The sequence below is a fragment of the Nelusetta ayraudi genome, unplaced genomic scaffold (assembly GCF_046127955.1).
Source record: "Nelusetta ayraudi isolate G7.1 ecotype Tasmania unplaced genomic scaffold, CSIRO-AGI_Nayr_v1 ptg000022l, whole genome shotgun sequence".
Lineage (NCBI taxonomy): Eukaryota > Metazoa > Chordata > Actinopteri > Tetraodontiformes > Monacanthidae > Nelusetta > Nelusetta ayraudi.
Window position 1 is genome coordinate 2,717,244 of NW_027466072.1, and position 27,757 is coordinate 2,745,000.

At 43.4% G+C, this 27,757-nt stretch overlaps 3 protein-coding genes across 8 annotated transcripts in view; all 3 read left to right on the plus strand.

The window, feature by feature from the left end:
* The window catches only part of LOC142889381 (ATP-citrate synthase-like), a 126,967-nt gene that overhangs the window by 23,900 nt on the left and 75,310 nt on the right, over positions 1–27,757 (plus strand). The window lies entirely within an intron of this gene.
* Positions 5,648–10,189, plus strand: LOC142889382 (ras-related protein Rab-5C). 4 transcript variants are annotated; one of them, XM_076028090.1, is made up of 6 exons: positions 5,648–5,806; positions 6,483–6,776; positions 7,371–7,522; positions 7,733–7,855; positions 7,975–8,068; positions 9,115–10,189. In XM_076028090.1, exons 2-6 carry the CDS (start codon positions 6,608–6,610, stop codon positions 9,240–9,242), a joined length of 666 nt encoding a protein of 221 aa, XP_075884205.1. In that variant the 5' UTR covers positions 5,648–5,806; positions 6,483–6,607; the 3' UTR covers positions 9,243–10,189. The 4 variants fall into 4 exon arrangements, with proteins under 4 accessions (XP_075884205.1, XP_075884208.1, XP_075884206.1 ...); XM_076028093.1 differs by lacking the exon at positions 9,115–10,189 and adding an exon at positions 8,176–8,207 and having other exon boundaries at positions 7,975–8,111; XM_076028091.1 differs by lacking the exon at positions 9,115–10,189 and adding an exon at positions 8,176–8,207 and having other exon boundaries at positions 7,975–8,107.
* Positions 17,767–27,757, plus strand: part of LOC142889378 (zinc finger protein 385C-like) — a 55,833-nt gene continuing 45,842 nt past the window's right edge. Inside the window, exon 1 of one of the 2 annotated variants that reach the window (XM_076028079.1) lies at positions 17,767–17,959. In XM_076028079.1, coding sequence (XP_075884194.1) covers positions 17,917–17,959 — 43 coding nt within the window. In that variant the 5' untranslated portion in view covers positions 17,767–17,916. The remainder of the gene's footprint in view (positions 17,960–27,757) is intronic. The other variant, XM_076028080.1, reaches the window with a different exon arrangement.

Genomic DNA, 27,757 nt, shown 5'->3' on the forward strand with positions numbered 1-27,757 from the left:
TCTCCCCCTCCACCCACTTCCCAAAGAAAAAATTCCTCCTCACTCAGTAAGACCTGGCTGGAAGTGTGTGGAGTGCTTGTGGCTCATTACCTACGTGGACTTCCACACTCTGATCTGCCTCTATTTGCTGTGTTTGCCGTGATTTACATTAGGCGGAGTTGAAATCACCTTCTCTCCACCCCTACTCCGAGCTTCCCAGCCCAACCGCCTCCCTTCACCCCCCCCCCCCTTCCCTTCCTCTCCACTCTCCTCTTTCCTACCTTCATCATCCTTCTTCCATCCCTTCCAATCTGGCCTCGGTTTTCTTTCTTTTTTTTCTCCCTGGACGGTTTGTTTCCTCAAATTTTTCTCCTGAGCTGATGTGCCATCCTCTGGTATCGCGGCTGAAGCTTCCTCTGTGTCAGCTGATGTCTGATCACAGGCTCTCCGCTCTGCTCTCCCCATCTTCCCAAATGTGTTTCCTGCTGGCTGGAGAGTTTCCTTCTTTTTGACACCTTGTTTTCACGACTTTCCTTCCGACAGATCGGGAGAACCAGGGCTATGCTCCGTCACAGCACCGGTTTCCTCCCTCTGAAGTGTGTCTTTGTGTTTGCGTTTACAGCAGATCATTTCACAGTAACATACATTCGCTCTGATTCTCCATCAGGTCTGAATGGATTTGTGAAATCATTCTGACGATGACGCTTTCAGATTATTTTTTTTTATGCTAGTTGAGTCACTTCGGGACAACTTGCTGTTTCCTGTCAGTGCCAGAGGCAGCACCAGACACGTTGTGATGCTACAACATCCCGCTTTCTAAAATATTGCCAAGTTTGTCATAAATCTGGTGAAACTGCAGCGTTCAGCTAATTTCGTTAGCAATAGTTATGCTAGCAGATGCGTTTCTTGACCACGGCCTTCTTCTGTGGTTTTTAAGTGCCAACTGAGCTGGTTTTAGATTATGGCTCGGGTAAAATATGTGACAAAATTCCAGATTTTAAATCTTGGCCATCCACTCGCATTGCAAGGGTAACAGGCTTTTTGTCTTTTGGTCTGAAAAAGCTTTTTTTTTTTCTTTTTTTTTTTTCAGACTAAAAGCTAAATGAATTAAGAAACTTAATAAACTCATCTCAAACTGAAACAAAAAGAAAGAAAATAGAAGTTAAATGAATAGTTTTTCAACGTATCGAAATAGTTCTTCAGCTACCCTGTCTTTTCTTTCAGGCTGGCAACAGGAAACGTAGGATCAAGCTGGTGGTGGACCGGGAGTACGAGAGCAGCTCCACGGGAGAGGACAGCGTGTCGGAGAGCCAACGCAGCCGCTTGCCGGCCGCCGTCAACAGCCACGCCAACGTCAACGGCAGCGTGTACGTGGCCCAGAACGGCTCCATCATGCGGACGCGGCGCTCGGCCAACACCACCACCGCCGCCGCTCCCGCGCAAACGCACCCGACAATCAGCAACAACAACCTCAAGTTCCCTTCCCCCGTCTTCAGCTCCCGGCTTGCCAAGCACTTTAAAAAACTGGACAAGCTGGCCGCCACGCTGGAGGAGCGGGTCCCTCTGAACAGCCCCAGAGCCGAGGGCGGCTGCAACACTCTGCGCACCTTCCAGAGTTTGCGGGCGACTTCCTCCTCCTCGGCCGCCGCCACCGCCACCGCCGCCTCCTCTTTCACTCACACGGACAATAATAAGACGCCGAACGGTGGCGACGGGGCTCGACAGTCCAGCGTTTCTCTGGGCTCGAGCAGCAGCGCCGGCGGCGGCAGCGAGGCTGCGGCGTCCAAGTCCAAACTGCAGGCAGCGGTGGCGGGCGGAGCCACAGCAGACAGAGGCGAAGTGGCGCAGAGTGGCGAGAGAGAGTCGAGGGTGGACGGCGAGGATGACGACGACGAAGGACTGGTGATGAGGGCGCCGCTGGAGTGTCCCAGCGACAGGACGCAGTCCGACGAGGAGGAGCTGTGGATGGGCCCGTGGAACAGCCGCCACATACCCATGACCAAACTCTGATTCCCCCACCCTGCAGGGCGTGGAACTGACGGCGGCGCCTCCATCCACTTCAGCTCGCTTCGACTCAGTGTGTGACATTTGCAGGGATTCATTGGGAATGTACGCGAGTGTGTTTTCAGTTAAAGGTCCCATGTTGAACAAAATATCTGCACAGCCTGTAAAACGCCCAGGAAATGAGAAAGCTTCATCCTTTACCCCTCTCGCCTGCTCCACTTTGCAGAAAGTGAGCGCGAACCGATGGAAATGGGCCCTTTGTGATGTCGCAAAGGGTACCGGTGGCATCTCCTTTTCAGACCGCCTTGTTTTTGCCTCCTTAACAAAGCAGAGTTAAAACTGTGTATTTTTTTTTTTTTTTTTGCAGTATGCTGTAAACAGAGGGATAATTATTCTGAAAATCTATAGTTTTTTTAGGATAAATAATTATGCAAAGCAGCTCCAGTGAGATATAATATATCTTTAAAAATGGATTTGCTATAATTTGATATTCTCAAAATTGATGGATTATGGGGCCTCTAAAATGTGAACTGTATTGTTTTTATCTATTCATAATTTGCATTCACACATAAGGAGCGTCTCCACTTTATGCCATACATATCCAGTGTAGCCCAGAGTGTGGATCTGCCCAGGGCTTATGTAATTTTACTCTGACTGCTATGAGAGAGACGTGGGTTCTTCTGGGAGTTCAGAAAAGAGGAATTAACATCAGAGTGGCCTTCAGCAAAGAAAAATGTTTGCAGAGTGACACTGAAGTCACCCCCACCGCTTCTCATTTCATAGCCGATGTGCTCCAAGCGTGAGTACATCTCCTTACAAATATAGATGATTTGAAATCTTGCACACTGGGCCTTTAAACTGAGAGATAATTACACAAATTTGAGAAACTACATCCAATTGTTTTGGGAATTTGTTCCTGAGTGTGTGGTTAATACTGCTAGGTGTTAACTGTTAGAGCTTGACCCGTCACTCAGCTCATCTCAGAGCTGCAACAGCTTTGAAAAACTGGACCTAGAGGGGAGAAGGAGGTTCTATTTCTACTTCTCCCAGAGAAGCCAAACAGAAGCCAGAGTGTACGAACCCTGCTGTCTCTGCGCAGAACTGCACTTTTTGTTTTGCTCGGCGTCGTCGCCACCAGTGACTCATCTCAAATTTTGGCCGCCATTTTGGATCGGCGGGTTGTTTGCACTTGCCTTTTTACCCCTGTCAAGTCGCTCAGCATAACCAATCCAAAAAATAAAGGACTCTCATCCACTGACGCGTTGAGTTTGGCTGACCTGCTGCTGTGTTTCACGCCTCCGTGCCGGGATGTTCATCGAGTCAGACGTCTGAGAAGATAAGCATTTAATACCGTGGCCTTGGGAATACGTCAGACCCCCCCCCCCCCCCCGCCCCCCCATTTTTTCCCCAATTGGGTGAAGTATCGTTCAAATGTCGTTCAAATGTTGGCTGAATTAGCAGCTTGTGAGCTTCGTTTGGCTTAAAAAGGGAGGGTGAGAATCTTGCTTATCCTCCTCAAAAGCTAATTGCCACGTTTCTGAATAAGGTAATAATGTAATTTTTAGACTCAATGGTGGCAGAATGCTGGTGTTTATCACTGTTTCTCCTCCTAAATTACATCAACAGGCCAACACCCAGCGACATATTCAACAAATGGTGAAATCCTAAACACCTCCTTATCCAACAGACTCCTTTTTAGGAAGAAATTAAGAGAGTTTATATTGCAAAAAAATGTTGAAAAAATTTATTATTATTTATTATTTTCACTGTACCCAGATGTTTTCTTTTGACATATAGTTCTCATGAGAATGACTCCACACTCCGCTGACAAGTTCTTCACTTGCACAGAACAAGCTGTAAGTTGTTGTTGCATCGTCAATAAAGAAGCTTTTTTGGTGTGTTTGCTGTGCTTTGCACTTCAAAGCGTCGTGAAGAAGAAGAATTGATTCCAAAATCTCTGTCCGAAGAGTCAAAAGATACTGCAGGCTTGTTGGTAGCCTTCAGTCCATGCAGGCGCCAGAAGCTTCACCTCACTTGCAGCTTTTCCAGCATTTTCTTCCTCAAGGCCAATGTTTTTATGTCTTTCGCCATTGATGGTCTTCAGACTGTGGAGGTGCTTCTCATTTGGACTCACGCCTCCGGGCCCCGGGAGATCCAATTAACTGAGCACATGGATCATTCCCTCTCGACAAAGTTCATCACGATAAAGCTGGGGAGGATTTTGAACCCACGTCTCACCGAGTTTCTCTCCAAGTCTGGGAGAAGCTGGACCATTAAGTCGCTACATTTTTAAAACTCTCACTTTTAATTTGATGACTGCATAATTTTGCATTAAGGGAACCAGCGGAGGGTGCTGTGCAGGTTGGTGATATTTGATCTAAGTGCCTCTTGCTCTCCAGATAATTAAGCCGCTCTGCCGGGGAGTCATATTTTAAACAGTTTCAGCAAGCAAGGACGCGTCTCGGCCACCATTATTGATTCAACTAAATGAGCCGATAATCTCTTTTGTGCTTTATGGCCGGAGACGATCGGCTGTGTTTAGCGTGCTAATCTTCCACACAGACAGGGAATATTTGATCACCGGCTTAAAATTAGGTAGAGAGAGGAGTCAATTTCTGCCAAAGGTACCATTGTTTACCTTATCATGGTAGGTAATGTTTGATGAAACTCTGAGCAATGCATTTATTATACTTGCTGCAGTTGTTTGGAGAGAAAGGACAAAAAAGAGAATTCAGAATTAAAAAAAAAAAAAAAAGCAGGAAGAGTTTATTGACAAAAGAAATTACAGAATTAAATGGGGGTCAGCATCAGTATCACAGCAATTTGAAATGAATGAAAAGAACCACAATACATAATTTGCACGAGTACCTGGTGGTAGACTACCACCTAGTGGGAAAACATACAAACTGAGGGGAGCCCAACCGAGTAGGTACTAATGGAAAGCACCATAAATGGGTTGTGTCTTCTGTGAGCAGGCATCCTTTGCATGTGTACCACTACCTTCTGCTCATATTGATGAGGGGAAAAAAACTTTAAAGGGGTGGTAAATATTGTGTATGCTGTATAAAAAAAATAGTAATGAAATTTTCGTATAAAAAAAATCAGCCAATTAACCGAGCTCACATTCTCTTTCAGCACCTTTTTCTGAACTTTTTACGAAACAAAAAGCCAAGACAAGCTGACGTTGTCGTGGCGCCCCCTGCTGCTGGTACGTGTGAATTGTGAGCAGGGGGATTTTGAATCACGCCACTTGGACGGTGGCGTCCACAATATTCAATGAAAACACGATGATTTTTATTTATTTTTTTATTTTAATTTTAATTAACTCGAAGTTAACTATGGGATACAATAGTGCAACGTTTACTTGATTAATTAACTATTAAATATGTTGGTCAGCAGACACAGCTGTTTACACAACTTAATTCATTATAACGCGATATTACAAGGGAGTGAATATTGTCTTGTATTTAGTATTTCACAGTCCAAATATAATGAGACAAAGTTGTAAGTGTGTGAGAAAATAGTGCCAGTTTAATTAGATTACATTCAACATTTGTTTTTGTTTTGTTTTTGTTTGTTTTTTCCCCAATGAAACGAGCAGCCGTCCTGTTGACGGCCCACTGCCATACTGTCAATCATCTGATTGGCAATGAGGTTTAGTCACATGACTGAGGAATCCAGGAAGTGTTTTGGTCCTCACAAGGCGGAAGCGGACAGATTTTTCAGGACCAGAACAGTTTTCTGTAGAAAACACTGTTGGCGAGAATCAACACGGTCGTCTCTCGCTGTCTGTCAGACGGTTTTAACATCGCCTTTGTTGTCGGTAAGAAGGCCGAAGTGTCACTTGTTCTCCTTTGTTGTGTCTCTTTACTGTCTCTCGCTGCTTAGCTTAGCTTAGCACTGCTAACTCGTCTCTGCGTCGCCTTGTCACAGCTGAGTGTTAGCCGCTGCGCTGCTAACTGACTCGCAGCTCTTTTTGCTTTTTATCACTCCACGGTCAAAGTTAAACACAACGAGTTCAGCCGGTTTTATGGCGCGTTTCACGAAGGATCTCACTGCGCCCGTCTACGGTTTTCGAGAGCTTTCTTTAGCTAACATTTCGTGATGGGAAAGATTGCAGGTAAACGTAAGAGGGACTGGTTGTCAAGACAGTTCTCGTACGAGAATCACTTTGTGTCCACTCAGGGTTGTGTGGAGACGTTAAAATCATAATTAATAATCTTGTTGACGAATTGGTAAAAATAATAATAATAATAATAATAATAATAATAATAATAATAATAATAATAATGTGTAATCGCTCTAAATCATTGTTTATGAATTAACAACGTCCCTAATCCCATTTGGCCATAAAAGTAAACAATAAGAAAATATAGAAAACATGTTTTGTGTTCTAATAAAACAGTTACTAATGTCACTCCCTAGTTGCATATAAAAAATGAGCGCTGGTCGTCTGTGTTCTAATCCATCATCTAATTCTGACTCCATCATTTCCATAGGAATTGCCTTTTGGATTTAGACTACCAGGAGCAGTCCAGAGCCACCAGTGGCCGGTGCACCACATCGTACCTGTAGTCTCAGCTCGTTGTCAGGCCGTCCCAACTGCCCCTGTCTGTGTCTGTCAATGGCTGGCCGCGGTGGAGGAGCAACTAGGCCTAATGGCGCCACGGTAGCCAACAAAATCTGCCAGTTCAAACTGGTGCTGCTGGGGGAGTCGGCGGTGGGCAAGTCCAGCCTGGTGCTGCGCTTCGTCAAAGGCCAGTTTCATGAGTTCCAAGAGAGCACCATCGGAGGTGAGCATTTCCTCACTTGTTTTATTGTAAACGTTTTCTTGATTAAAACAATTACAAAGGGTTCTACTTCTATACATGCATGTTTTTAGTTCAGTTCACTTTTAAAAATAGCTATCCAGAATGACACAACATGATAAGTAAGAAGGAATTCATTTGTGTGCAGTGTGCCTTCTGTTTACACAGCATTGAAAGCAAAATTATTCAAAAATGAGAACACGGGCTGCCATACAGGATATTTGCGACCACGCTTGGCAAGTTTGACACATATGATGATGATAATAATAATAATAATAATAATAATAATAATAATAATAATAATAATAATAATTTTGATTTATATAGAGCTTTTCATAACCCAAAGACGCTTACATAAGAGGGGGCAAGGGGGGCAAAACATACATAACAGACAGGGCATACAGGTGTACACACGTTAGTGATAGTGTTTTGTTTTGTGTTGCCTCATGCGCACATTCCTAAATCCACACCTGCGCCATTTTGACAGCCCTCGAAACAAAACCAAAAGAAACGACGACTGTGATCTTTCATGCGTGAAATGTTTGCCTCATGGATCTTTGTTGTTGCTGCTTTTCTCAGCCGCCTTCCTCACTCAGACCATCTGTCTGGATGACACCACGGTAAAGTTTGAGATCTGGGACACGGCCGGCCAGGAGCGCTACCACAGCCTGGCTCCCATGTACTACCGGGGAGCCCAGGCGGCCATTGTGGTGTACGACATCACCAACACAGTAGGTTCCCCCTGCCGGGAGAGATGCACCCGTTTCTATTGGCATGTTCACAAGTTGCTGCTCAAGCAGTTTTGTCGTTAATGCAGCCTTTGGTTGTTGTTGTTCTTTTTTTTTTTTTTTTTTGCTTTTTTTCTGGTTTTTGTTTGTTTTTAATTGCAGTGTGTTCACCAGGTTGTTACCATATTTTGAATTTGGCCATTGTTTGATTAGGACACGTTTGTGCGGGCTAAAAACTGGGTGAAGGAGCTGCAGAGACAAGCCAGCCCCAACATTGTGATCGCTCTGGCGGGAAACAAGGCCGACATTGCAAACAAGAGAGCAGTGGAGCTGCAGGTACCAAACTCAACGAAAGCTTCGCCTGCAGTGGCAACGATGGCAGGCATCCTAAACGCATGGTGTCGGGAAGCCGCTGTATGATAGTAAATGCCTGGTTTTATTTGACGTGCTGGCAGGAGGCGCAGGCGTACGCTGACGACAACAGTCTACTCTTCATGGAGACCTCGGCCAAGACCGCAATGAATGTCAACGAGATTTTCATGGCTATTGGTAAGTAGTGTGTGTGTGTGTGTGTGTGTGTGTGTGTGTGTGTGTGTGTGTGTGTGTGTGTGTGTGTGTGTGTGTGTGTGTGTGTGTGTGTGTGAGATTCTGTTGAGCCAGCTACACACACACACACACAGAAACATAACTGCGCTCAAATTAATTCTAATTCTCATTTTGACAACCTAATGCCTGACAAAGCTGGTTTAGCCTCAGTTGAAGAGGCCCATGTGGAGTTTGGAATTTTAATTTTACAAAGCGAGAAGCGAGGAGGTAATGAACAAAACAGAATGAAACCTTTTGACTCACCAGCCTCGACTGCACTCGGCTCCATTTTTGATAATTTTCCATAACAGTTGAGTACCACCTCTCATTATGTTCCGGTACCATATCCATATCACGGTAATCATTATCAGTCAATTTCTTGACAGAGTTTTCATGTCTGCTTGTGTCTGCTGCCGTGAGCAGCCATCCGCTCAGAGACCGAATAGACTGAATGCTTGTGCGTCGCTTTGTCTCGCTCAGTGTTTCTCAACCGGTGGAGACTCAGGACCAACATTGTTTTCTTTGCCATGAAATTTACTTCACAGCACTCGCAGCACACAATTCACTTCACAAAAATATATTAAAATCCCCCTTTTTGGGGCACTGCGCTCGAAGCCAGTGCCCAATCAAAACATTTTGGGTTGTGACCCACCAGTTGAGAGACACTGGTCTAGCAAGCACAGAAACCTCTGAACCTGGTCATTGTGACCATGGCACTGATTCACTAAAAACGTTCAGTCGCTCAGTCAGGTTGTTTGAAAATAAAATAAAAAATAAAGATTTTTGTGAAGAAGTCGCTCTCACGAATCATCCTGCGTCATCGCTCCCTGTCCAATCAGTGACCTGCACTCTGTTAAAGTCACATTTTCGACTTGGCTTGCATGGAACCTCAGCCGAGCGGGTTCTCGAATAGCCCATGGAAAACCTCCATCATTTTATTTTACTCTCACCTCCATTTTGCGCCTCCTCTACCTTGCTGTGTCGTTCACCATATGATCCCGCCCTCGCAGCCAAGAAGCTACCGAAGAACGACCCTCAGGGCGGAGCGGGACCCGGTGGGCGGACCAGGACGGGGGTGGATCTACAGGAAACGGCTCCGCAGGGCCGCAGCGGCCAGTGCTGCAGCGGGGGGAACTAACCAGCGGCCCAGAGCACCAACTTAGTGAGCCCCGAACACCGTTTTAAGGACAGAACGTAGCTTCAACCCAGAGAGGCAGGAGAGGGCAGAGCCACTCGCCACCCCTGCTCTTAAACTGAGATTACAGATGAGATTATCTGGGTCGGCTTTGGTTTAAAGAACTTTTTGTTTCTCTTTTTTGATTTCCAAAACGAATCATAAGCTAGAGGGACCAACCAGGATCCCTCACTACTTCTCTTCTGTCTTCCCCCCCTTCCCCCCCTTCCACCCCTTCCACCCCTACCCACTCCCCCCCAGTGTCTATCTACCTCCCTGCTCATCTTCAGCTTCTGTCTCAGTTGATTGAATTCTGTCTTAAGTAGTTTGTCAAAGGGTGATGCTAATGTTTGTCATTCTTCTGTGTGTGTGTGTGTGTGTGTGTGTGTGTGTGTGTGTGTGTGTGTGTGTGTGTGTGTGTGTGTGTGTGTGTGTGTGTGTGTGTGTGTGTGTGTGTGTGTGTGTGTGGACGAACATACATGCATGTACAGTATACTGGCAGTTTGTTTTTTTTCTTCCTTGGTCTTTACTCATTCTCTGCATCGATGGTTTTGAGGAAGACAAAAGTGCAACTGTCAGTGCTAAAAACTGGCCAGACGACATCATTCGCTCTCTGTGTCCTCTTGCAATTGAGAATGCAGCGGTCTCGCTCTTCCGAAGGGACGCCGGACGTGACACAGTTACGAAGAAAACTCTAGACTATGTTCATCGCAGGCTGGTCATGATCTGATGAGCTGCACATCTCCAGATGTTTTTCGAGCTGACCAACAAACGCAGTCGTCCGCATCCACTGTGTGTTGACACCTGTGACGCCAGAGAGTTATTATTAGCCTTTTGTTCCCCCATTTTTTAAGAAATGTGAAAATATCTTGTGAATACAAAAAAAATAATAAATATCATGCAAGATTCTGTTTCTGTTGAGTTGTCTTGCGCTGTGCAGTGGGAGAGGAACGTTTGTGCCCTGTGAGGGTTCGAGTCGGTTCGAAAGCATTGAAATGAACTGTACAGTGTCAGCAGTTGATTTTCTATCAGTCAGCCACAATAGAACTGCTCAAATGTAGTGTTAGGTGGTAAATTACTCACAACACACAAACACACTAAACTTATGTCAGTAATTTATTTTCATTTTTAGTCACTAAATGTAATTGATTTGCTTACTCTTTAAATGATAGTTTTGATGGATCAGGCTTCACTTCAAATAGGGTTGTTGTTTTTTTTTTAGTTAACAAGTTTAAATTGGAAATATAGAATTAACCTGTTTCAAAACAACCCACAACAATATTAGAACATTATTTTCTGCCACTTTTGTTGCACTTCATGGGAAGAAATAGCACTGATATTTACAGAATATTAGACTGCAAATGGGAGCAACAAGTATGGGTAAAAACTCTGCCTTTTATTGTAATTACTGTGAGGGGGGAAAAGTGGCATGAATGAAATTGAATGATTTGTAAAAAAAAAAAAAAAAATACAATAATAGGTTACATTCTTCCTGACAAATCTTCGTCTTAGCGGAAAATATACATATTTTTAGTTTACCATTTTCTATTCCCTGCAATGTGGAGCAGTACGTGAATGTTCAAGTTCCATTTATATTTTAGCTGTCTAATGGAAACAATAACTGATCAAGATAAAGGCTTAAAAAGCGCAATTACTCCTGCGGTTAATATTTATTTCTAATTTCTAAGGTTTAATCTTTTTTTTGTTTTTGTTCTGTCTTTTGTAATGCCTCGCTTAACCAGCAGATGGTAGCATTATATTTGATTACAGATTCATAAGAGCCCGGACACAAAGGGGTCCCTCCGGTTTCTGTGTGCCCAGATTTACATAAAAGCAGACTGGCCCCGCGTCCAGTAATTATCTGGAGAATCTCTGCATACCATTTCCATTTTGCTCCTCTGTAAATGTGTAAAGTGCAACATGTGCATAAACCACGCAAAAAGCCATTACCGCTTAAGTGTGTGTGTGTGTGTGTGTGTGTGTCACCTGATTATTCTATATCTCCGTGTTGGAGCTGCGAGCTCTTGTGGGTTAATGCAGCACTTCACTCTGTGTTGATGAACGAAGCCTTCCACCGCAGGTGCATTAAGCTTTTAAGGCTTCAAGTCACATTGTTGGAGCAAAACATATGCAAGATTAATTGACGACTGAGAAATGCAGCGTCGCGTTTGATTGAATTGAATGCGCGGATACAGTGCGCACTCTGCGAGCGGCTGGGTTTTTGTGCGCAAAAGCTAAAATAAGTGCAATCCTGTGAGATAAAAACCAATCATTAAAGCCTCCCTTTGTGAAGGTTGTTGTGTTACTGCTGGGACCATTTAACTGCTGTCAATCAATTTTATGGCTCCCCCAACCTGCATTTGGTTTAGAAGTTATTTGTATTGTTCGAATTGTGAAAACACTAATTTGACCGATGACTTTTATATATATATATATATATATATATATATATATATATATATATATATGTATATATATATATATATATATATATATATATATATATATATATATATGTATATATACATATGTATATATATATATATATATATATATATATATGTATATATATTTTTTTTTATTATTATTATTTATTTTTTTAATAATTTTGGATGAGGAACGTCACCACTTTAAAAATATATATATATAAATAAAGAAAAAACTAACGGTAGTATAGCCACATTCTAGATAATTTTTATTATTGTTATTATTGTTATTATGGACTTTAAGTCTGTCTTTTTTTTTTTTTATCGAGATTTGAACCCACTTTTAGAAGCATGTGAACGCTCTCTCGCCTCAGTGAACAGCAGCGCCTCTGCCAGAAGCAGGCGGCCGCTCTGCTCGCAGTAAATGATTTCTCATTTGCTGAGCTGCCAGTCAAAGGACAAAAAAAATAAAATAAAAAATAAATCCGCACTTGGCATTCGTGAATCATAATGTTCTAAAAGCTGCGCTAGACTTCTTTTTTTCTCTCTCTCTCTCTCTGAAGGGAAGAGGTCCAGTTTGCAGGAAGAGGGAAGGCTCCCCTGAAAATGAATGAAGCCGCAGAGATGTTTCCTATTTTCCTTTTTCATTTTCTCACTAGAAGTGAAACGGTTTCAGCGGCCTCGCTTTGAAAGCAGCCACTACCAGATGTATTTATTTTTTTGAATTTATAATAATTATATGTGTATACATATATATATGTGTATATATATATATATATATATATATTTATATACATATATATATATATATATATATATACATAGAGAGAGAGAGAGAGAGAGAGAGAGAGAGAGAGAGAGAGAGAGAGAGAGAGATTTTTTTTTTAATTCTAACAATGTGTTTTCTGATTTTGAGAGAGAAACCACAAAACAAACAGACGCGCTTCCGACGGATTTCCATCCATCCATCCATCCATCCATCCATGTGTACGGTAAAGAGAGGAATGTCATTCAATCCCAAGGGCAGAGGGGGCACGCGGGCTATCTGGACTGCATGCTGCACTCGTGCTGATAAGGCGCGCGATGCGCCGCAATAATTGGCCGCTTATCTAAAATGAAACATCTAAATGTCTAAATGTGCTGCGGCCAGATAAGGCGCCGCACCGCCGGCGGCGCTGCATGCGGCTGCAGCTGCGGCGCGACGAGCGTTTTGTTTAAAGGTTGCTGATTCCTTCCTTTTCCGAAATGCGTGGTGTTGTTGTTGTTGTTGTTTTTTTGTTTTTTTTTTCTTGTCACCCGTTTGCATTATGTTGCTTTGCATCGAATGAACATTAGTGCCGGCTCAATATGCATCTGCGCTCATTGATCAGAGTCTAGCAAAGTAATCTTGTATGTTTCTTATCTATCGCAGGGATCTGTTGGTTGCTCGTGCAGGTTGAGGTTGGTTGGTTGCTTTTATTTTATTTAAGCAAAAACAACAGTGCCTCTCTCAATCTGAGTGAACTGAGCTTGAATGACACTGACCCCTGCACTGTGAAATCGCACTGACATCAATTCTCATCAGCCACTGATCTGAGGCCCCCTCTCCCCCCTCCTCCACCGCCGCTCCTGCTCATTTGCTCTGCCTTGGAAGTAATAATGCTATTTATTAAACCCTGGCCCCCCCTCACTCTGAAATGCCCACGCATTTATTTATTTTTTTTTTAGGTTTGGCCACTGCTTTGGTGTCAAGCAGGAGTGAAGTAATGCATTGCAAATGAGCGCCTGGGACACGGGCGAAATTTGCATTTATTTATTTATTTATTTATTTATTTATTTTATTCCACGCACAATTTTCTCTAAAAAATTTTTAAATATCATCTTTCATTTATGCGTGAGAATACAAGTATGTATTATGTTTGTACTGTGGTGTACTTTTAAAGAGCAAAGATAGGTGGCGTTAGAGTTCCAGCCGTGTCCTATGGTGTCCCCCAGGGGACAAATCACTTGAGACTTTTTTTCTCGAGAAAGGCTCTTTTTGCTCTTTTTATTTAAGAATATAACTGCTGGGACGAAGTGTTGCATGTGCAGAAAGAAAAATTCTCAGTTTTTACAGATTGGATTTTTAACACATTTGAATCAAATGAGAATTACTGGATTTTCCTTTAATTGGTGAAAAAAGATCAGAGTCATTTAATGTTTTTCCCGCGGCTGTTCGTGCAGACGACTTCATATCACAATTGAGTCAGTCAGTGAATGTGTCACTGACTTCTCTCTTATTGTCTGACACTACGCATTTCAGCGACTCGGGAGCTTTTTTTTATCTTTTTTTTTTTTTTTCTTTAAATAAATGAACCATTCTTATTCAAATGCCTTGAGAATCAGTCTTTGAAGTCAAAAAGACAAAGTGAACACTTAACAAAAAAGAAAAAAGAAAATGCTGGCCGAGTGGAAAAAGGTTAAATTAGAAATGCACAGAGACCGCAACCAGAGAGATTAAAAAAGAAGAAGAAGAAGAAGAAGAAGAAGAAGAAGAAGAAGAAGAAGAAGAAATGTGTGCCTTTAAGCACTCAAGATGACAAAGTCGAATCGAGTGGCAGTAAAAAAAAAAAAAAAAACTAAAGGACATGATTTCGGGTGCTCGTTGATTGGACTCAAGTTTGTTGAACACAGAACTGCCAGATACACCCGTAACTCCTCAGCCACCACAACAGCAGGAGGTTGAGCCACCGTGTTTGAGCAAAACACATTTTATTAAATTAATTCAAATGTGAAATTTATCTGCCGTCTGAATAAAATGGAAACTGTCAGAAAAAAAAACTTGAAAGAAGCCTCTGGAACGTAACTAACCCTTCACTTATCCCCTCCCTTAAAGGCCCAGTGTGTAATAATGAGCTTGATTTATGATTTTTAGATTGGTAAAATCTTAACATACTGCCCGTCAATCAGTGTACAATCACAGTACAATAAAAGTCATTTGTTTTTCCTACCCTTCGAACATTTCTCATATATATATATATATATATATATATATATATATATATATATATATATATATATATGTATATATATATATATATATATATATATATATATGTATATATATATATATATATGTGTGTGTACATATATATATATGTGTGTGTGTGTGTGTGTGTGTGTAAAAGAGGTATCCAAGTTCGGGTGCGCAGGCCACCGTAGCTCACTGACAAGCTCAGGAGGGGGAGGGACAGTGAAAGACACTGCAATCTAAAATCTAAACACTTGATGTCGCTGTTTCTTCTTCAGAATCTCCAAATATTACACACTTAACCTTGAAACGGTCGCTGTCAAAAAAATCGTCCAGTCAGCATATGTGCAAAACACTCAAACCAACCTTATGTACTTTATCCGACATTTGGATCGCAAAGTGTTCTGGTTTTGTTGTCCTATTTACTGTTGTTTTACTGAAAAACCTTCACGTTGCACCTTTGGCTCATTCTTTTTCCGCCACCAAGTTTGTTTTTCCGGTCAGCCGTGCAATGCCTAAAGGAAGTAGGAAAAAGTGGTTTGCAAACACAATATGCAAAGAATCGATGACGTCGTTGTCACTCGAACAGGTAAACTATACATAAATAAGTTTTTTTTTCCTGACAAGTGACTTCAATTGCAAAATTTATACATCGAAGCAATGATGTCAAAAATGACACTCAAGCAGACATTTACGTTTATGAGAAACTTCCATCTAGTAGACGAAATAAGGAACCGCAGGCATAAATCAAAAAATGGGTTCGCTACACTTCACCTGAGTGCAGGAGTCGAGGAGGACGACGACGCTTCACTTCCTCCAACAAGACCCGCCTGCCCCGCCCACTCCTCCAGACTCATCAGACAGCTGGTCGCTGGGTTGCCCCAGCTCACCTCGAGTGCAACTCCTGCCTTCTGCCACTCGGCTTTTCTGTTTTCTTTTCCTCTGTTTTCCTCGCCACATGTGACCAGTGAGTGGCAGCAGCGTCCCCGCCCGCTCCTTTATTTTTAGGGCCTCTGCCTTGTCGCGGGGGTCAAACGGAGGGTGCCAAAGGACCTCGGCGGGAAGGACATAGCTCAAACTCCAAGTATGTTTCCACATTGCATCCGTCACTGTGCATGCGGCTGACAGCTGACACACCAACAGCTTGGCCGTGCATAGCAGCCATGTGCACACGTCACCTAACCCTAGCCTGGGCTAGCTTTTGGACGTAGCCCAACAATGTTAATGAGGAGGCGTAGGGGCCTAAAGAAGGAGGGATTAGAGGAGAGATGACTGCTGATAGACTGGCCGGTGCACACACCAGCACGGGGACAGGATAAACGCTGCAGTGATACAACTTTTTTTTTTATTTTTTAAACCCCCCCTTCTCAAATTCATTTCCCCACCAGTTTTCTCTTGTCATCTCAATAGGACTCTTTGTGGTCGTACGTTAGCGTCGTCTCAGAGCTGTAAACATAGCAGATGTAAGCCAGAGCCACGTATCACTCCCAGCCATAAAGACCTCAACACTGTCATAAACAATGCAAACCGTTTTAACAGCTACTGTAACGCGGGTCGAGCGATTGGGCTATAATTGGAAAACGTTTGGCTTCGCTCTTTGTCAGAATTGCGCTAGCCTATTAGCTCGCTAGCAGAATTAATGACTGCGGTTCTCAATTCCAGCTGCCATGTTGTGCTTATCAGAGGTGACAATTGTTTTGCTCCCCTCCTCTACCTTGACTTTTTATTGGCAAATTACCACACGCAGCTAAACCCAGTGCTCAACACAGGCATTGATGCCTGATTAAAGTGTGCTGGGCTAGGAACACCTGAGTCAGCTATCTCACTAACAGCTAGAGTTGCCAACCGTCCCTTTGAAAACAGAATTGTCCCGTATTTGACAATGGAACGGTGCGTCCCGTTTTGAATCGACAAAGGACGGTGTTTGTCTCGTATTTCTGAGTTTTCTTGGACGTAAATTTATTTTTGACGCAAACTCACATTTGTTTGTGTTCAAAACTGTCACCTATGTAGCTGCAAGCAATACCATTGCGCAACCCATTCACAACTACTGCGCAATGGCTGCCTAGCTTGAGCAGAGGAGGCTATGAATCAGGATCGGTTGTTCTTTTCAGCTTTATTTATTTGATTCCTTAGTAAAAAAAAAAAAAAAAAAAGCCATCCATCCTGCACTTTATTGATTGTTGTGTAAAAAATATGTCAAATTAAAAGATTTCAATGCAATTCAAACATTCAGCTTATTTCTAATGTCTATTGGAAGCAAAGCAGCTCAAACTATGTGAACCATATGCTTTTTTGAAACCCCCATTTTAAGTTGTGATTTACTGCTACTGGTGAGCCACTGGCCTGTGATGGTCATGGCCCCGGACACTGCGGGGAGGCCTCCTTTATTTTTCTGAATGGAAGTTGGCAACACTACTAATAGGTGCCAACGTTAGCTACCGAGCTAATGGCATTATGCCAATTCTGTAGTGTCCACTTTTATTTACCTTGTTACATTTCCTGAATGCTCTGCGCACGATCATAAGTACATTGGTGGGTCAACCTAATGACATGGATCTTGTGAAAGATGCTTGTTAAGCAGATAAATGAGTAAGAAGGTAGACAGGCCCATCTCACAAACAAAGTTGGAAGGCAACTGGACTATACAAACGTTTCTGCATTCAAATATAAAGCAGGCGGCATAAAATTGCTCTCGGAATCAGTTTAGAGTTTTTACATTGGGCGATATCAACTTAATTGTTGCTCAGTTTGGATTTTCCGCAGCATTAAACACGTTGAAGGAGGATGTTCATCTATTTATAAAGCGTTACAGCATCTCAGCAGCTCCACTTGGAACTTGGAGCCAATTCACTGCGCACCGGCGCCGCTCTTGATGATAATCAGCAGTGTGCTGGTTGCTTGGGTTTTTTTTCTTCTTAAATTAACATTATTATTATTATTATTATTATTATTATTATTATTATTATTATGTTTAACCCTAACCTTCACCCACTTCCCCACTGGTTCCGGTTCTACCGACGCTCCACCCCGCTCTCTCTCTCTCTCTCTCTCTCTCTCTCTCTCTCCGGCTCATCCTTGCGCGCAGCCTCTGACGCGCCGGCAGCACGCGGGGCGCACGCACGCACTTTACCCGCGTGGTGGTGGTTCGCCCTCTCCTCGACTCGCTCGCGGGACCAAACGCGTGCAGCTGAGCTCGCGCTGCAACCTATGACAGCCGGGGATGGACGGCAGCACCGGAGGGGCGGAGAAGCCGAGTCGCGCAGGTAGGAGCGACTGTGTGTGTGTGTGTGTGTGTGTGTGTGTGTGTGTGTGTGTGTGTCTTCCGGCGTGTCTTGGCGCATGTTTGTCCCGCTTCGTGCGTCGTCAGTGGTCTGGATGTTTATGCTTTTCTTCTGGACTTTATAGGAAGCTGTGTTTTGGGCTACGTTTAACAAAACTATGGAGTAATCACTGCCCACTTTGTGGGCATGTAAAGTATCTTTCTGCCCACGTATTCTTTTTTTAAGTGCCATACTTCTGAGTCCAACTTATTATTATTTTTTAATTTTTCAAACGCCATCCTGACATCCAAACTGAGGCTGTGCCAGACAGTCACACTGTGTTCTTCAAAGAGCTTTTCTACAGTGGCAATCCTGCTCCAAACATCTCCGTCCAGCTGACACCACGGCCAATTTTTCTTTTCTTTCTTTTTTGTTGAAGTCCTCACCCGAGCCTTTCCGCGCTGCTTCATTTCCCAACGATAATATCCTGGCTGTTGGGTGGAGGCCAACGCATTAACCTGCCTAATGAATGAAGTAATTATTCTAGCTGTGAGTTCAGGGGTCTGCTGGCTCGTCTGCCCAGAGAGGTCTCAGTCAAGGTGTGACTGCCTGTTTGTGTTCCCCGTGCACTCTGACCACACTGGAGCTTTTTGTGCGACACGGGCTCAGGCTCCCCTGATGTAACCTCGCAGACACCCGAGATCGTGGCTACCACGCCGAAACAAAAACACTGCGCGTGGATGTTTCTCAAAAAGGCTGAAATGTGTGGAGTTTGCAGCTTCTCTGTAGCACCGGCCGCGCTCGGATCGTAAAAGAAAAAAGAAAAAAGCCGCCTTGCTCAATAACACGGATGGCTGGTTTGACTTGGATGCCATATTGGTCTTTGTGGGAATGCGCGGAAGGTGTGGTTTTAGCACAGTTTTTTGGTGCCATTTCACCTTCGTCCACGCTGGAAACGACAAAGGCTTGAGGTTAGCGCTCTGCTGGCATCCTGCTATGTTTCAGGCACTCCTAACGTTTACAGCTTTTGCGATTGCTTATCTTTTCGAAGGCTCTTCCTTGTATTTAAACCTAAAATGTGTTGGCGTGTTTCTCTGCACCCAAGGAGGATTAGCATTCACGGAGCATTTAGACACTCGTCACCAGGCTACACGGTGGTGGTGGTGGTGGAAACGCCTTTATTTTTTTTTTTTGTCCGGTGTTCTTCAATAAGAAAATGAAAAAAAGCTACAATTTGAACAAAACACACAGAAAATGGTAAATATTCAGAGTCTGCGCAGGGCTACAATCAGCTGCTGTCTCCATAAATAAAATCGCCTTGGGCTCCGAAAAATCGGAGTCAATTGTCTGTTATTATGAAAGTGGTTACCAGCTAATTTCCGAACGCTTGACTAGTCGGGTAATGGATTTGTTATCTCAGCCTCGCACACAGCGACCCACATCATTCACCGTGGTCAAACACCGACGGCGACGTGTGCGTTTTTGCGGCGTTTCAGATCAGGATTTTTTTTTTTTTTTTTTTTGGAGGGGGTGTGTTCGGGAGGGGGGGCACTCACGTCTCACACTGTCATTACCGGCGGCGTTGCCATGGCACGCTCGTCCGCGACCATATTCAAAAAGCCGAGGAGACCCACTTTAGTGCCCAGCGATGGCTGCATCAGCATCATCACCATCACCACCACCACCATCATCACCATCACCACCATCATCATCATCACCATCACCACCACCATCACCATCATCGCCACCTCCATCTTACTCTTCTTCTGCATCCTCTTTAAATGACCTTGCTCCCCACCGTCCCGTCAGCCCCACCCTCTGCGTCAGTGTCGAAAATCCAAAATGGCTCCAAATGACGCCCGTCTGTCCGTCTGTCCGTCCGTCCGTCCCTCCGTCCCTCCGTCCGCCTGCCAGCGAGCGAGCCGAGCGGTGCCGCATCGCGAAGAGACGTTCTTTTTCCAACATGCATTCAAGCATTCAGTCATTTAGCTGCGAACAAAAGGTCCTTGATTCATCAAACCCTGCACCTCCCACTGCCCACTCTCAGGAGCGATGCTATAATTTTCACCCAGCACCCCCACTGTTAAGATTGTAGTCACTCGTGTTTTTTTTCAACCCCCGTCCCCCTTCTTCAGACTCCCCCATTTGTGAATCTGCGAGACTCTGCGGTGTGCTCACAGCTGGGCCGATCTCCCGCCGTCCAAACAGCGTTAAAAACAACAATGATTTTAATTGCGTTCTTGCGCATTTCTTTCAAAACATTGAGTGCAATCAACAGAAATGAAAGACACCGAAACCCTGATTTATTTATTTATTTTTTTCCTTTATCTATGGATGCCATTGTTTTCAAGGGGTAATCTGCTTCTGCTAGCATGCTCACACGCTAGCCCACTGGCGTATTGCCTCACAATGGAACGCGCCATGTTGTAGTTTCAGATAAGGGATAAAGTTCTTGGGGGAGGAGAAGCATCGCGCTCCCCTGGAACCATTTGCAGTATTGATTCCTCCGCCAGGGCCGTTCCAGTCGCACATAATTACGTTCTCCGAATTCCCAAGAACAACTATTTCACATTTTGGTTTTACAAAAGGAACAAAAAAGCTGTAGTTTACCCAATCCTGGGGGTAAGAATGGCTGGGATCTAAGGGATGACTTATTTTGCCACAGTGGAGAACTCATCAAATGCATTATCATCATTGCTGGGACAACAAATGCAGTTATTATCATTATTGTTGTCGCTGCATTAGAGGTGGTTGTATCTTCTTTGAGTCTCTGATATATATATATATAAACACTAGAATTCCCATTACAGAGTCCAATATTCAGCCGTGTGTCTTCACTTTTCTTTGGTAGATCATGAGATGTGCTCTCCAGTATGTATGGAATCTTTAGGGGTGTAAAGGGATCAGGGTAGTCACTGGGCCACCACCGGGTCCACGCACAGCCGGACCGCTGCTCCCACAGCCACATCCACCGCGGCGCCCTTCATGCCTCATCATCCTGCAGCTGCTCACACTCACGCCGGAGCGTCTCCCAAACCCCGGTGATGAAGTGGAGTGAGTGGGCTGGCCTCTCACCCCTCCCCCTCTCAACTTTCTCCCCCCACCTCGGAGCGTTCTCATCTGTACTTTGGCATTTGGCTGCCGCCGTCTGTCTCAGTGAAAAACCATCGGCTGTGAAATTGGGAATAATCATGTGGAACGAGATTGGGATGGAAGCAGCTTGAGCCTCCAGCCTCGCGTCGTCAGCGGGGCCGTACATCCCGCTGATGAAGTCCATCATGGGCTGCAACGCTCCACCCACAATGCATTTGTTTATTGACGTGCGAGGGGCGTCGCCCTCCGTCACCAGCGTGACGACTGCTGGGCCGCCTTTGTGAAATGTGTGTGTTTATTTCACAGTTTGGCAAGAAAATGAGGCAAGTTGTCTATTGAGCACCACCACACGGAACATCAACATTATTGTTGTTTTTAACCTTCATTATTTTGATAATGATCACATTTTGAGTAAAATTAATCAAATCAAATAGTAAATATTTATTTGTATTTGTTTGTGTTCTCATTGTAAACTGTTTTGGCAGTACTGGCTGGGAGGTATGACCTTTATTTTCTTTCCTTACATTAAGAAATGTGACCAAATCTCTTCCAATTTTTACTGTGAGTTGTGCAAAAATTTCTTAAAAGCGCATTTTTATTAACTTAAAGAAAGCAGAGTGTAATACGGAGCTTGATTTTAATTCTGTCCATTCTGTTTGTTCTGAGCCATTTTTTGCAGTCGTCCCAAAAGCTTTTTATTCATCTTAAAACCAAAATTTCTTCTTTTGACCTAAGACCTGCAATTTTATTTAAAAGGGAATAAAAAAAACAAAAAAAAACAAATAAAAGGCACAACTATGTAGCAAAGAAAATTTGAAAAAAAAAAAAAACTTTTTGAGAAACTAGTTGGTTAAAGGTTAAAGGTTAAACCATGAAACGTTTCTCATTTTAACCACCAGTTTTGGATTAGTTTGTCTGCTGTCTGCTTTGGCCGTTTGGAAACATCTGCATCGAGTGGAGCTGCAGCCGTGCAGCTGAATGGCGGCCATTTTCCTGCCGCTGGTGTGTTGGCTTTCGCATCCCCCTCCCCCTCCCCCCCCCCCTCCCCCCCCTCTCCCCCCCCTGCCTGCATGGTCACACACCTTCCCTGCAGAATTCCGATAACGCCCAGTGGAAGGCGTGGACAAAACACCGACACTTCAACCCTCCTCGCGTCAATGATGCAAAACACACACACACACACACACACACACACACACACACACACAAGCAAGAAGAGATTTGTATCTGATGTTGCCCCTAATGTCCTCCAGGGGTCTGAACACCAGCGACTCCCTCAGTGGACCTACAGTAGTCACTGCTGAACATGCTGCTTGTTCTGTATCACAAACAGATTGGCTCTGACCCCCCCCCCCCCCCCCGACCCCCCCATCACACCCAGTGGGTGTGGGCCACACCTCACACCCGCTGGAATCAATTTCTGCTTCAGTCTTCCATCGGACATGTGACGGCTTGTAGCTGAGACATTACAAGTCAGATGACAGCCTTCTTCACACTGGAGCGGCTTGAAGTCGGCCCGCTGGGCCGATGACCAGGACTTCTATCTGGCCCAAAGCCACATTCCAATAAATAAATTTCATTTGCTGCAATTTCAAAACTTTGACAAATTTTGATTTAGTGTTGTTGTTGTTGTTTTTTATTACAATCTGGAGTGAAGTTACAGTTTGCATTTTAGAGCAATTTATGTTTTATTGATGACATTTTGGTAGCTCCTATGTTAGTAGGGTTAGGGTTCATGCTTAGTGGTCGTGCACGTTGGTTATTTCTTTGCCAAAACAAGCCACATTTTCGTCATGTAATGCCAATAATCATAATACATGCCAAGTTGCACCGAGTTGCACACAAAATGTTTTGTTTTAACTTTACTTCTAACTTTACTCAGTCACGCCTGTAGTGTAAAGTACGCAGGCTTGAACCAGCTAATAAACGATGCAAAGTGCCTCATACAAACCTTTATAAGCATTTGCATCAACTGGAGAATATATTTTTTAATTTTTCCTAGAAGCACAAATGTGCTCATATTTGGCACATATTTTTTGTGATTATTAGTAGAATAGTAGATTTTCTTTTATCACTACAGCGACAGCACTTGCTGTCTGTATTTCTATTTTTATTTGCCATCAAAAGCTTGTGTTTTTATTTTATTTGAGAATTAAGATTCTCTCCTTCATTTTTTGCCAGATTAGTTAAAAAAAAAAAAAAAAAAAAAAATTCTATTTCACTTTGCTCAATTCCAAGTTGAAACGATTGTCGAATGTGACTGAGTGCAGCGGTAACTACCTCGCTCTGTCGCAGGTCGGCCAAATTTGCGCCTGCATGAAGCTGATTTTTTTTTTGGCTCCTCTCGTCCCAGCTAATGCAAAGCTACATGGGCCGCATAAATCATGTCGACAAAGATTGGCTTTTCTGTATAAAGAAGGAGGAAAAAAAGACAAATGCCTTTTTATCAGCTGCCTGTCTCATGCAGAGAATCATCATAAATGCGGCCTGTGGAGAAAGATAAACACGCGACGGCTCAGTAATCCTTCCAGGCCACAAACTGGGACTCTCCTCTCACTGATACACAGGAAGCTAATCTGAGCCTCTTATCATGGTGTCCTGTAATACCGATGCTAAAACTAACAGAGTGTTGGTACAGACACTCAGTTGGCCGTGCATTTTCAAAATAAGACAAAAAAAAAAAAAAAACAGAAAAAAACAGAGGAAAAATCAAAAAATTTAGACTCTAAGAAATGTGGTTGCGTGCGTGTGCATGTGTGTGCTTGCGTATGTGTGTGTGTGTGCGTGCGTGCGTGCGTGAGATATGCACAGAGGGACCGACAGACACCTCATGTGGGAAGTTGAATTTTGGTAAGGGCCATTAGCTCTGCATTCCCCTATGGCCGCATCGCAGGTACACATTCAGCACAGCAGGCAGCTGAGAGAAAATAAATCTCTTTGTGTGTGTGTGTGTGTGTGTGTGTGTGTGTGTGTGTGTGTGTGTGTGTGTGTGTGTGTGTGTGTGTGTGTGTGTGTGTGTGTGTGTGGTGGGCGTCATGGGGGATATCATCCCTCGATGTGCTTGTGCCTTTTTTGTGGAAGGAACCCCAAAATGTCGTTGTCTTGTACGTTTTGCTTTATATGGTTTTAGAATTTGATACAATGTTGGGTTTTCTTGCTTTCTTCTTGCTCCGGGGGCCCGGTTGGTTCTCTCTGATTGTATAAAACGCTTTCAGACGCTTTTGGTTGTGATTTAGCGCTATACAAATAAAGTTTATTATTATTATTATTGTTATTATTATTATTATTATTATTATTATTATTATTATTATTATTATTATTGTTATTATTATTTTGTGTAAGACGAGCAAAAGGAAGATGCAGTCTGCTTCGTCAGGTCCAAATCCAACACTGAGTGAGACTGCTGATGGCGGACAGACGTGTGATCACAAAGCCGACAGTGAAAGGAAAAAAAAAAATCTTTAAGCCAGAAAGCCACATATCCAAGTGGCTGGATGGACGGCCAGGTAATGGCATCGTAAAAAGACCAAACAAATTGGCAATACACTCGTAAAGTGTCCTTCAAAAGCCTTTTTAGGAGAAGGTTAAAATGCTGCAGACGCATTAAGGAGAGTCGGCTGCTGAAGTGTAGCTGCTGCAGTTTGAGATAACATTGTTTTTTATATACAGCAGAGAGAGATTAGGATCCACTTTAAATTCAGAGATGGAAAATAACGTTTAAATGTTTTTTTTCTGTTTACGTACATTTTTTTTCTTAATTTTACATTTTTAAATACAGCCTAATTTACTCATCTGAACAAAAGAAAATATGAGTAATTTATCAGTAAAGACAAAATGAACATTTTTGTTGAAATTTAAAGCTGTAAATAATATTTGTAAAACAGTTGAAAATAAGATTGTAAGTAAGTGGCCAATAAATATAACACTTTCTGATCCACCAATGTGAAGTGATTTATTATTATTTATTATTATATAACACCTTTACCCACTTAACACACAGAATGCACCTCTTTATAAGTCAGCATCCATCAAATATTTTGTTTTCCTCCCCAATCTTTCTAAATCCTGACAGCTTCATTTCTTTCCAAATGATAATCCACCTAGGAGTGAGTGCATGTCTTCCCCCCCCCCATGACTCTTCTCTCTGGCCACTTGAAGGAAAAACTCCGACCTCAACGTTTCCCCCCCCCCCCCCCCTCGGGTCAAGCGACTTGTGTGCAGCTTCTCTTCCCTCCCTGTTAAACGGCGCCACGTTCCCCCAAGTGGCCGACGCTGCCGCACACAAAGGACCAAATGAAACGCTCATTAATGGAATGAGCCATTGTCAAACTGCTGGGCCCCTCTGCTCATCTGTTTTTGTCAGGACTGAATCATTGGGGGGCGGAGTCCATGACTCGGGGGATGGCGGCAGGGGGCGGATGCGTTCACACCATAAGGGGTTTGTGTGTTGGGGTGTGGGGGGCGGGGAGGGTCTTTAATGGGGCACAACAGCCACCAATCATACGTCACGCATCACTCAACCCCAGTACTTATTACGCTAATGCACTCTTATATTATGGAGAGGATTTTTTTCTCTATTATAGCCCAAACTGCTGTTGCACCAGAAGAGAAGATTGCAGAAAATAACGCAAACGCAGAGTTTCATGCAAATCTTGGCCCTGTTTTTTTTTTGCAAACCTGCACATCTAGTTTGAGTGGAATAAAGGCCAGTGCTGCTCTCATGGAAATACTGCACACCTCAGTGTGACAATGAGTGACTGCCTTTAAACATGTGTGTAGCATCTTTATCGAGTAGAAGGACAGTTTGAATTTTAGCCACATAGTTGCTGGATATGATCTTCTGTACGCTGACAGTAGCTGTGAGTCTGGTTGGTTTTATATGTACGTATACAAACACTCTGGGTTAGCTTTTATTATTGGGAAAATTATAATTACATGAAGAAGAAGAAGAAGAAGAAAGGGTGGTTTCAAAAGAAAAAAGAAAAAAACGGGTCTTCCATTGCCTTTTAACCTCAAGAATGAATCCCAACCAGAATGAACTCGTCACCTCTTACAAAATTGTCCCCACCAACTGTAATCGTCAGTAGGTGGGTCTGTTTGTTTCAAAAGTGAAGATGCTTCTCGTGGCCACGGCGCACAAATGAAACAGTGATGTAATTCAGGCACTTAAGAGCCTTTTAGCTGGGGACTACACCTAATTAAAAGTCAATTCAATTTGGCCCGAGGTCTCCAGGTCGAGGAGAAATTGGCAAAAGTATAAGGAGATGGAGGATGGATATTGATGGGTAGAGTGCGGTTCGAGGTTTTATTTTTCTGCACTCATCTGTCAGTCGGGGGATGATTCGCTCCGTGAGTGCGGCGAATTGCTTCGGCCATTTGCCAGGCCAGAAACGAGGAGCGATTGTGGCGCTCCGCTGCCGCTGCAGCCACGGCCTCCACTGGCCGGCTAAGTGACAGCTCACTTTGCACAAGTGAGTCCAACTGTGGGTAAAACAATATTGAAAAAGAGTGAAGGCTCTTTCTTTGCAAAGGATCTTTGTCTGAACACACACACAGGCTGCAGAGTGATAATCAACAAAACCACAATTAGGTGTCATGCGTTTGAGCCTCTGCAGCTCCAATAAGAAAATTGACTAGCTTTAGCCACTTAGCCTTTCCTCTGCCATGTCACGCGTCCAGCAGTAGGGTGTTCCGATCATTGCGCTTATTCACACATAGGATGCGTTGTTTGTGATAAATAGTCTGAAATCAAAGGACAAGGCTCAAGTCCAATCGAACGTTCCAGGGGGAAATGGTTCAAAGGATTTCCGACAGTGTCTTTCAAGTCTAAGCTAAGACTAAGCTAAACTAAGATTAACTAATATTCTCTGATAATAACATTTGTTTGTACTGTGTATTGGTATAATGTTTAATATTGTATGGATTACCAACCATTCCAAAAGAAAAACTAATTTAAGAAAAATTGGCAGATTGTATGCTAATGTTATCCAGCTAACACAAGCTCTTTGTTAAGATTGTCTGGGGTTGTCAACTTGGGCTGGCATGAATGCAACATTTCTTTTACCGACGTGTGCGAGATAATCCTGCAATACCTTCAGTATTGTACTCCAGCTTCATATAATGGCATATGGCAACCCACAGACAAGCCATAAACAGCTGAATCTGAAGCTCCGTTGCTGTTTGTGTGGGTTTTTAACAACTGCCCCTTGAGATTCAGAGTGTCAATGGCCAAGGGATTGGGAAGGTGGTTGGAGGTGCAAATGAGAAATGGGATCGACCTGGATTATATTCTTACTTTTGGCTACTGGTGAAGCCTGAAGCTGCGTTTCCATTGCAGTGTTTAATGTAAAAGAAAAAAGAAAAGCGATTTGCAGGTGTTTCCGCTGAATGGTGCGAAGCGCATAAGCCGTAATTCTCGTAAAATCTCGTCCCGCGAGACCCCACTGTGAGGAGGATGGAGGTGCAAAACATTTTGCGATAAATCTGCATTTCGATGTTGTTTGCTGTCAAGAATGGTTGTTGATTACTTATAAAAAAAAATATATATATATATATATATATATTTATTTATTTTTATTTTTATTTTTTTTCCTTCTACTCCTCTGTCTAAACATAACGTGCCATTTTCACTTCAATTGAACTGGTCATGTGGCCCCGTACGTCACGTCTGCTGATGTGTAAATGCGAAAAAAGTGTCTCTATGACACT